This window comes from Lissotriton helveticus, chromosome 9, assembly GCF_964261635.1.
Source record: "Lissotriton helveticus chromosome 9, aLisHel1.1, whole genome shotgun sequence".
Taxonomy (NCBI): domain Eukaryota; kingdom Metazoa; phylum Chordata; class Amphibia; order Caudata; family Salamandridae; genus Lissotriton; species Lissotriton helveticus.
The window spans coordinates 581,212,904-581,224,322 of record NC_136070.1 but is presented as its reverse complement, the minus strand read 5'-3'; the positions used below and the strand labels follow the sequence as shown (position 1 = coordinate 581,224,322).

The 11,419-nt window shown below is 46.2% G+C and overlaps 1 protein-coding gene across 1 annotated transcript in view; it reads right to left on the bottom strand.

The window, feature by feature from the left end:
* Nucleotides 1-1,057: 1,057 nt before the first annotated feature.
* The window catches only part of OTUB1 (OTU deubiquitinase, ubiquitin aldehyde binding 1), a 114,254-nt gene continuing 103,892 nt past the window's right edge, over nt 1,058-11,419 (bottom strand). The window contains exon 7 of the mRNA XM_078660547.1: nt 1,058-1,451. Within this exon, the coding sequence (XP_078516673.1) occupies nt 1,254-1,451 (198 nt within the window). The 3' untranslated portion in view covers nt 1,058-1,253. The remainder of the gene's footprint in view (nt 1,452-11,419) is intronic.

The following is an 11,419-nucleotide window of genomic DNA, read 5'->3' as shown; positions in this document are numbered from 1 at the left end:
AGGGAGCTCATGACGCAAAAACAGCATCCCATTTTGTAAACTTGTGCATGCCTACATAAGTACACTTTTCATGTTTGTGTACCAATCTGTGATGGATTGGTTAATGTAATTTTTTTTTTAAGTAGTGCAAAAGTGTTTCTTCAAAAAACAAAACAGATTTGTCCGTTGCGGGAGCAGGTTGAAGGAGGGTTGAAGCAAGACAGTGGATGGGAGAAAAGCAGGACAAAACACATATGAGGGAGAGGACAAAACAACATGAGGGAGAGCACATGGAAAAATATAGAAACAAAGGTGAAAGAGAGCAACGTGGAGTGCAAAAGGTTGGGTGAAACATGGCTGAGAGCACAAACAGCGAAGGAAATAAGCAAATGGGCGAGAGAGAGCAATGTGGAGGGAAGGAAAGCACATGATTGAGGCAGTTGGAACACATATGCACTCTAATTGAGTGCTCGAAAAAAATGGCTCCCTGAAATAGAGCAGTGGAAGCATGAAAAGAAAGTCAATCAAAGAGACATTAAAGAGGCTATGGTTCATGGAAGAGACAAACACAAGAAGAGGAATGCAATCCATAGAATAGAAAGTAAGCAAATAAGAGTGACAATAAAGCCAGACAGTGGTTAGCAATCAGCAGGCTGCCAGTCCCTGTATGTTCTTGGTAAGCCTACAGGATGTCTTTCGCTGTCCAGGAGGCTTGACCTAAAAGACACATTCTCGAGTCTCCTTTAGTCGCTGTGCTGTGCTAAAGCTTCAGAGCCCCCGAATACTAAGTCAACTGGTAAAGCCAAAGCAGATTCAGCCAATCATGGTCACACAACAACTAAACGCAGAGTCAACCTCAAATGGACGATCACAAACAACCCATTTAGAAGCACCCGGTGCAGGCCAACTCGAGGGCTTGGCATTCTGGAAGAATGTGCAAGCCACACACGGACACATGCACACAAAGCAAACACTAAGAAAGGTGTTTCCAAGGCAAGATGGTAATGTTTGCATGATCGCAGCCACCCTTTCCCACCCCTCTTTCTCCCAAACACATTACACAGCAGCAGGAGCCGGCTTGGTCTCTCACCAGGACACTTTTAATAAAACATGAACGGTAGTGTAACAAAGCAAAGGAAAAAAAAATCAATTAATATCATTTACAACCCACACAAACTCTGTACAGTGCTAGATTTTTTTTCAAAGTTTTTTGTTTTTTTGTTCACCCCAGACACTCCCCCCAAGCGATAGGATCCTCTCCTGTAGGGGGTGTCTCATTTATAGAGAATGTCATAGTGTCCCGGCCTGTACAGTAAGAACACGTTGGGGTCCGAGCCCTCAGGGAAGATGTGGTGGTTAGTGCTACCGCCCTCGCCACGGTCCATATACTCCACCAGGATGGAGACGTGCAGCGCCTGAGCCAGTGCAATAATGTGGATATGGTCACTTTCCTTGGCCATCGGCTCCACTTCCTGTTGGGGAAGAGAACACAGATCAGCAGAATATAAAGGACATCAAAACTTTACACTTTATTTAGGAAAGTCACGTTCATATAAATAACTACAAATTAAAAAGGGCAATTATTTTCACAGCACAAGGACTATTCAAATGCAGTCAATAAAACGGCACTTGTTTTAAATGGCATCCTAAAGAAATGGCAATAGAGAGGCAGATCAAGAGCGATCAATAGTAGATGCAACTGGAACAGTTCATGCTGATCTATTTGATCTACACCATACCTTAGTGACGAGGTTGAAAAGGGTCTGTTTGTGGTCCCTTCATGAGTGGGCCTCGCCTAGCAGTTTGGGATGCACTGTTCCCATGAGTAGCATGGACAATGCTAACTTACATAAGTCTAGAGTGGCACAGTGAGCAAAAAATAATGGACTGGAATGCGCAACTAAGGTAGTTGCTGTTATGGTGTAGACGCTGGTGAAATGGGTGGTGGTGGTGCTCTAAAATGAAGCAAGTAAATATCCTGCACCATTGACTGCCGATGGATGGTAGGCATCCATAAGGGTTGGTCGCCTGTGGCCACATGGACGCTCGACTCGGTCTCTTGTTTATTAAAGCAGGCATATTTCTGTTGAGATTGCAGTTGATGTGGCTGGTAGGGCCAACAAGAGTATTGAATCCTCTCCTGTTGATAATATCTGCAGTCTTTGTGATGATACTGAAACGTGTAGTACTTCTGCCTTTCCTCGAATCCCACCACTTTTAAGGTCTTCACTTCATGTTTCATGCAGAACAGCTCCTCTTCTGCTTGTTGTTCAAATAAGGAAACAATTAAAGATTAAGGATCTTTAATTGAGCATCTGGATTCAGAGATGTCAGCTCTAGGTAGGATGATCCTCTCAAAGTAATCATATGAGAGTACTCTGATATCACCAGATAAGCAAAATATCTAGGCACTGGTAATTTAGTTTGAATTCCGAATGCTGCCCTAAACTATTTAATCTAGCCATCTTTCTGTAGGCAACTAAGCAGATAATTGTTACAGTTTCCCAGGGTGCCCAAGGGCACATCCCTCTGAGGGCTATAGCAAAGGTAGCAGCACTACAGATCTTGTGTGCAAAATCCTGTCCTTCCTTTCCATGTCAAGGGGAGCAGATGTTCCTGTATCTGAGGAGTGGCATTTTCTGACTACTGACACAATCTAGTCAGGCCTTGGCTCAAGTCAATCTTGTTCTAGAGGGGTGTGTTTAAAATAAAAAATAACAAAACTAGGTGTTGTAGCCTTAGTAGTCACTGGAGTTCAAAAATGTATCCCCTAGACACTCTAGCTGGTGACCCAGCAAATGAAATTAAGTGTCTGTCTTGCTTCCAGTTTATGCCGAAGGTGGCCTCATGTCTATGCCTCTGCAGAGAGGATAGTCATGTGTAGGAAGTTCTTGTGTGACTTATTAGGGGAAGGGGGGGCTTTTTTAAATTGGCGACTGTAGGAAAGTGGGTTATTATGCGAGTTGGTTGTGAGACAGCACCATGTAATAATGTCACAATCTCTATTAGGTCCAGTGAGGTTTCTTTAACAAATCCTTTAGCTCAGTACTGGGTAGCTGCGGCACAGAGCCGTCAGGCGTAGTCAAAGGAACAGATGTAAAGCATTTAGAAGTAGTAAAACACTAGGTAAGAAACACAACGCAATAAAAATCTAACAAAAATCTATCAAGAGGAACCGGGGATATGATTTTTGAAAGGCAAGTATGTTTTATTAAGTAAGCTCTTTGGAAGGTAAGTAGGTTCCAATAAATCTGTGTAATCGGTGTTGCAGTTCCTGAACAAACGACTAGCACAACTACCAATCCTTCTTGGACTGGCCACAACAGGTTTGGAGCCAGACATAGGGACTACTTCGGTCCAGAAAGACAGTTACCTGTCAGTCCAGCAGTCCTTACAGGTGATTTCACTGGGATTGTGGTTCCAGCCGAGAAGTGTACCTGATGCTGGGGATGGCAATTTTTAAGTCCATTCTTAGATATTGTAAGTGCCAGGGAAGCCAAAGAGAGTACATGGGCTGGAAACTCGACAGCTTGAGTTCCCCAGCACCATGATGGCTTCTCTGAATCCAGGAGTGTTTGGTACCAAACTGCTCCTCTCAATAAACCCACACTGATAACATCGTGGAATTTATTGAAACATGTACTCAGAGAGCACCTCAGAGGTGACCCCTGAAAACCTACCAGCCCTGGTGTGGTCTTAGAGTGGCTTTCGGCAGCCTTCCACCAGCAGACATGTTTCTGGACCCCCTGGGTCGAGAGCACCCACTCTCTGGGACCAGAAACAAAGCACATCCAGGGCGGAGGTCTTACACCTTCTCCAGCCAGGATGGGCACAGTGCTCGAATGGGAAGCTTCAAAGGTCTGACGCCTTTGTAATGCTACCTCCAGCCTCTGCTTCTAGCAGCAGATGCCAGCCCCCGATGTACACCCCCCACTGTGGGCGGGAAAACCGATGGGAAAACTAGGCAAAATAGGAGGTGTGCGCACATCTGTCAACTCCACCCCTAAGGTGAAGGAGGCGGGGTTAAGTACACCTTTCAGTCCCTGCCATCTTGAAGATGGGGAACTCCTCCAATCAGGGCTAAGACTATGCCCTCTCCCACAGAAGGGTGGCATAATTGAGGGTGTAGACACGCAAGGTAAGGTGCCCATTGGCCCTGCCTCTCACTCCCTTAAAACGCCCAATAATCTAGTAGGCTTTCCCAGACCCTGAAAATAGTTCCCGCCGACCTAAGAAGAAGATGGACAAAGCAGATGCCATGCAGAGAAGACAGTTGACGCCCACAGACTTGGCCCCGGCCCTACCAGCCTGTCTGCAGCTTCAAATACCTTGCGAAAAGAACAAAGCCTGTCCTGCAGCTAGCGACCTTCACAACCCCTAGGTGGACTGTCTGCCTTTGAAGAAGCCCAGAACTCCAGAGGAACAGCGGCTGTGTCCACAAGAAACCAACCCAAAGGACTCTGGTGCCCTCCGGATCCCTGACCACTCTGCACCCGATGCCTTTGGGCTGTGTCTAGGTGGCCAATCGATCCAGAAAATGTTCCTCAGTGATCCTGAGAGTCCAAGTCCATCTTTGACTTAGCCCTCCTGGACTCCACAATGTGTCAAAGGACACTCCTGCACCCGAAGCCCCTGGGCATTGAGGACCTCGACTGACAGTGTCCTTACAACCTACAGCATCCCAGCCTACCTCTGCTGTTGCTGGTTTCCATCATGCAGCCTCCAGCCCGTCGCCTGCAGCCTCTTTTGCAAACCGGGTTTCTCCACTGAACTGCATTGGGCATCAAACACTGTGTTTGCCCTCTGCACCCGGCCACCCCTGTGCCACTGGTGGTGTATGTTTGGGGCTGCCTTGTGGACCCCACCCCCATGCTTGCCTAAACCTCCGAAGCTTGAGCCATGCAACCGCCTGCAAGCAGTGTGTCTTCAAGCACCCCCAGTCTCCATTGGGTAACCTTGGGCCGGTTCTTCAACTCTGACCTTTGCACCCACTGGTGGTGCAGTGTTGGTGCTTACCTGAACCTTGCCCTATTACTGACTAGATTTGTAAGTTGTTCACTCACCTGTAAAAACGCATTATTTTTTCCTCAATAAGTTAAAATTTCAAAGAACTTGAAAAGAATTCCTATTTAAAACATACTTACCATTTTGAGAAGATCTTGCTCTTAAAATAAATCTTGAGCAAAGAATGTTTTTATAAACGGGTGTGGATCTCGTTTTTGAGTAGTGTGTCATTTATTGGTCATTGTGTGCACAACACACGTCTTACACTCCTCTGTGTTAGGCCAAAGGCTGTTTGCCCACACTACCACATATTGAGCACTTTGGGCTTGCATTCAGCTCAGTAGACTTCTGGGGGAACTTCTGGACTCTGTGCACGGAATAACCACCAAGGGGTATACCATATGTAGAGCCAGCTTCCTATACCTGGGTACCGGTTGTAACCTATACCAGGGACTTATACATAGTTATGTCATCCAATCAAATATTAGCCAATTGTACTCGTACTTTTAGGGTCAGAGCACATGCACTGGGGCCTGGACAGCAGCGCTGAGTGCACTACAGAGTTGAAAAAAACAGCACCATCAGTCCAAAAACTTGAGGAACATACAAAAAGAGGTCCTTTCCTGCAGTGACACCAAAGTAGGTATTGAGACCATCGCCTTCAAAGTCACAGGTTGAGGCATATTTGGTGGCCTCAGAGGAGTCTGAAGGAATTCTGAAAGATGAAGGCCCAAGAGAAGCTGGTCCCATATCCAGAATAGGGCCACAACCTGAACGTGGCTAAGATACCTCTTCTACTGAAGATGCAGAAGATACTGCAAGCTTTTGGGTGAGCCTGTATAGAGCTCCGTTTCGAGTATCTGGATGTCGAGTGTTATGTTGTCAATCAATAAGTTGACTTTGGATGATGGGAACTCTTCGATGAGTAAGATCTTCCTGACGCCAAATGGTGGTGGTGGTTTGGTGAGGAAAAGATCTAATTCTTGATAGCAACTTACCATTAGCCCTCATTGATCTTTTCGATGGTGAGTGGGATCAACAGGATAGATTAAATCTTTTTTCATCTTCTGGATCTTTTTTCCTTTTATCTCCATCTTCATAAGACCTTTTGAGGCCCAGGAGTGGTCTCAGTAGGAAAATAACCCTCTTGGGAGGCTCCCTTGATTTTTCTTTCTTCTTGGCCTTCAAGCTTGCCCCTCAGTCTAATGCCTTCACGATTTTTTAAGTGTGCTTTTGGACATTTCTACACAAATTCACATTCAGCAATATAATGTGATCTTGTTGGTCCAAAGCTGTTTTTCTCCAGGCCGTTTCTTAAATAAGTAAGTTATTGCAATTAAAATAATTCTCTGGAAAAAACAAAGAAGGCCTGATAATGTTTTCTACTGATGATGCCTATTACTAAAAAGAGATCACTGTGAAGTACTAATCCACACACAAAGGGTGAGTCGATCCTGCCACCCCGGCTGCTGCCATACTGCTTGACGCCGAAAAGGCATTTGATTCATTAGAATGGCCCTTTTTCATCTCCATCATGAGGCGCATGGGCATGCCGGAATGCTTTGTGACAACAGTAGCCCCTTATATACTCTCCCCACAGCTAGAATCCGACTGAACGGCACAATAACGGAGCAATTCACCTTATCACGCGGCACACGCCAGGGATGCCCATTGTCCCCGTTGCTTTTTATACTGGCAATGGACCCTATGGTCAGGCACCTCCAAGAGAGACACTTGTTTCGCGGCCTGCAGTTCCGTACTGGCCCGCTACTGATGTCATTGTATGCTGACAACACTATTCTTTACGTTAGAACGCCCCATGTAAATTTAGAGCCGCCCCTCTTGGAGATTACTAGATTTGGTGTCTTTTACGGACTCAGAATAAATTGGCACAAGTCCCTCATTTTTCCTCTCACCCCCAGTACCACTAGCTGGGACTGTCAGTTCCCGTTGGAATGGTGCACTGACTCGGTCAAATACCTGGGGATACATGTGCACCTTGACACTGTAGCCATAGTTAGGCTAAATTATGGTAAAGCGTTGGACTACCTAGAGGACCAGATAGATCGTTGGATCCGCCTTCCATTATCCATGGTCGGTAGGATAGCCATTATTAAAATGGTTGTGCTCCCCCAGTTCTTGTACCTTTTTATCAACATCCCGATCCCCCTCACTCAGGTATTTTTCTCCCAACTCCGCTCCCTGCTTCTGTGGTTGGTTTGGGGCGACAGGAACCCGAGAGTTTCCTGGAAGGTGCTTACGCTTCCATACGAGAAGGGTGGCCTCGGTGTGCCCGATTTCTATTTGTACTTCCTGGTGGCACAGAATTCCTTTGCATACTCCTGGTTCCACCCCGACGCCCGTATACCGTACTTAAAGCCGGAAGCAGACCTGGCACTGCCAACTCCACTACACACGATGCTACCTAAAGGGATCCCCCAAGACATACAGTTTCCTCCACTTGTTGGGCCTGGGATAAGATACGGAGGCTATTGGGACTAGGGGTATTGTACTCTCCTTCTCTACCTCTCCCTAACGCACACTGGCTCCCTATAACTGGAGAGACGGTAATTAAGCACACTTTATCCAAATTCAACATCAATACTATCGGGGACCTCTTCCCTGATGGACATGCTTTTTCCATGACGGAAGACCTCCGCTTCACGGATCGCACCTGCATGGACTCCTTTGTGCTGACCAGGTTGTTATCCATGATGCGCACAGCGTTTCCTACATTCCCACTCGCTCCAGACGAGGCCCCCCCTCTGTCCCTTATCATACAACACCCACAGGGCACGCACTTGGTGGCTAGATTATATAAATTATGTAACACTACGCTTCCTGCACTGGATGCCAGGGTACGTACGGCGTGGGAAGCGGACCTGGGTGGCCCCATTACAGACGACCAGTGGACCTACTGCTGCAGTGCTGTACGGGAAGTGTCGACAAACAGTAGACACAAACTCATTCACTTTAAGTTCCTCCGCAGGTTATATCACACCCCGGCACTGGCCCACAAGATTGACCCGGCCCGACCACACCGCTGCCCTAAATGCAATGCTCCCCATGCTGACTTTGCCCACCTAGCCTGGACCTGCCCCTTGCTTGGCGAGTACTGGTCCCAGATTAATCTCACACTCAGTCAAATACTCGGGGTTCACTTGACTCCCACACCTGAAATCGCGCTTTTGGGTTACGTTCTACAGTTTCCACGTCCTGTCCGCAAACTCGCTGCACTGGGCTTTCTGTTGGCAAAGAGAGAGATCGCCCTGCGGTGGTGCGCCAAGCGACCTCCCAGCTTGGATTCCTGGCTCCGAAGCATGTCCTGCTGCAATGTCAATAGTGTGGAGTATTCGACTATGGTCCCTGTCCCTTCGCGCCCTTTGGACATTTGGGGGCCCTATCGCACTTACATCGACAAGATTACTGCTGCGCGCCAGTCCAAGCTGGTGAGTCAGGTACCCCCACGGGGGTGGGATGAGAGAGATCGCCTCCCTCCCCAGATGTGGGCGGAATGCCGTGGAACTGTGGGCCCTAGTGACACTCACCCTGATACAGTACGAATGCCTGACCGAGTAGTGTACCGGCTCACCTCCATGCCTCCAACTTGGTGCGTCCTTTGACTCAGCTCCTACTCCCCCCTGATGCGGGCCTCCCCCCTTGGTTTAAATGGACCTTGCACTGTTTTGCTTACTGGCAATCCCCGAGACCATGATGTCCTGTAATGGCTATATTCTATGTGACCCTCTACTTATATACTGCACTAGATATATATTTTACTGTGTAACTAGTAACACATCTGTAATTGCATACATGTTTTGTGTATTATTGTTTGGAAAATGAGAAATAAAGGATTAAAAAAAAACAAAATCCACACACAAAGGGCAAACTACCAATTCTAACAGAAAGAATACATTTGGAAATTAAGTAACTGTTGCAGGTTCTAAAAATACTTTCAATGTATTAAAAGGCCACAAGGATGAACAGGAAAAATAATTAGATCTATCAGCATCAACTTGCTTAGTTTCCTCTTTAAAAAAATGCTGGAAAGAATTTTAAGACCACACAGGTGGAAGACATGCTTTCCAACCTTCTAAGAAAGATCAAGACAAAGCAAATGCAAACTGAAACCTCTACCTTTCAAGATATGGTTTCATCGCAGTTATTTTTAAACTTCATTAGAGTTTTTAAAACCTCACTTTTGTTCATCTTCGCATCTGAATGTAAATTTGTTTTTTAACAGAAAAGGTCTTGCAATGGGACTCAATAAGGATATAATCCTCCTTCACATAAGAAGCCGGTAATCAAGATGGGGAAAATAAGTTGTATGTGTGGGAAAAGTATAGAAATTAAAGATTTTGTTGCCAACCTTCCATATATCTGCCTCAGCATTGTCTTCGTGTTGGATGTTTAGTTATTGATGCAGAGATCCTTCCATGGTACATTTGAAATATTGGCATTAAAGAGCGATGCTCACCAAAAACTATGGCATTGGAACTTAAACATTTGTATGCCATAGCAGATTAAGGTGGTAGAAGCATTCCCAACAAATTCCCTGGGGAATAATCCCAAATAGGCTGATATAAGAGCAGCTCTAGATAGGTCATTTAATGTTTCATATTGAGCTATATTGATCATAAAGTGTGATTTAAAAAATACATGTTTTAACTAGAAGTGGTTATGCACGTTTCTGGGCAGGTAATAGGAATCCTGTTAAGGCCATATGACAGGAAAGTGAGGGCAGGAAACCATTCAGGTTGAGTACTGAGATGGCTAAAAACACAATATCTGTAGTCTAGTCAAACATTTACTGTGTCCCATGTAAAACTACCCAAGAAGAGGAAAAACACACACGTAGGTGATCTCTTCCAACAGCAGAGGTGTGTGGGAATAGGGGTTGTGCTGCTGTTCTAAATAACCTGCTGACATAATAAAAATTGGATCGGGGTATAAGGCCCAAGGGATACAGAAAAACAACAACCCTACTCAAGTAAAGGAAATAAGGTAACGTTTGAGGTATCCTTACAGTAGGGCAAGGAAAGGGAGATTAATCTGTGTGTGAACATAAACCTAATTAGATACGGCAAAAGACAGTAAAAATGTACACCATTAAATTTGGGGTGTCTACTGCAGATATTTCATAACTTCCCTAAAAACGATTTCATCTAATTATTTGAGACAGATTGTGTTTTGTAACTAAAACAGATGGAAAGGAAGTTTAAGATTCTTTTTTTCCAATGGGTCAAGTTTCTGATACTCCACGTGGTCAAGAGCTCAATACCTACAGAATTAAAATAATTCAAAATAAAGATATGGAAAGCAGCAAGTTAAACCATTTCTAAACAACCATGCTGGTTTATGCTGTAATCAATTTTGCTGTCTCTGAAAGATGAAAAGATGGGCACTTAGATTAAAAAACTATTATTAGATTTTGTGGCTTTGGGTGGCAAATTTTGCAGGCAAAAAAGGCAAATATTGTTGCCTGAAACCGCAATTATTGCAGTATTTTTGGGGTAGGGAGAAAGTGTGCCTGCCACAAAAATACTGCAATGCCTGTTCTCGGTCACTGCTGGAGACTGTGCTATGTCATAATCTGTAACCTCGCAGAGACTCCAGCAGCACAACGCCTCGAACTGGAGGACGTTTAATGCCAGAGTGCAGATTGAAACCCCTGCTCTCGCTGGCATCAGACAGCTAACCCTGGGCGTAGTTCGCGAAGTAGCGCTACGCGAAGTTACACGAAGTGCACTTCGCACTACGCGAACTTCACGTAGCACTACGCGAGCTGCGTAGTAGCATGTTCGCACTGTGCAAGATGCGTAATCAATGATTGCACAGTGCGGACAACCATCCGGCACTGTGCAATCATTGAAAACGGCATCTTGCACAGTGCGAGCTGTAGTTTTCTGCCGCTCGAGTAGATTTTTACTCGAGCGGCAGCTTTCTCAACCCGGACTGGTAGTTTCTCATCGCGAGTGGTCGCGAGCATGCGCGACCACTTGCAATGAGAAACCTGCCTCCCCGCGTTGAGAGTCTCGCCAGGATGTCATTTTGCTTGCTCGCGGTCGCGAACATGACGTTGAGGAACACGAACAAGCAAAAAATGAACGCTGCACTACGCTACGCGTGTTCGCACTGTGCTACGTGCAGCTCGCGTAGTGCGAAGTTGCGCAAACTTCGCAAACTACGCGAGCGTAGCGTAGTGCTTCGCCCAGGGTTACAGACAACCTGCTTCAGGGCCGGACTGGGAACCAAAACCGGCCCTGGCAAAGTGCTCGGCCAGCCCCCCCACCCCCCGGGGGGAGGGGGGCGAGCGCTTTGCCAGGGCCGCTTTTCAGCCGATTTTGTTACAGGGCCGTTTTTGCAGCTATGCTGCAAAAACGGCTCTGCAACAAAAACGGCCCCCAGGGCCCAAAACCGGCCCCCACCCTTGCGG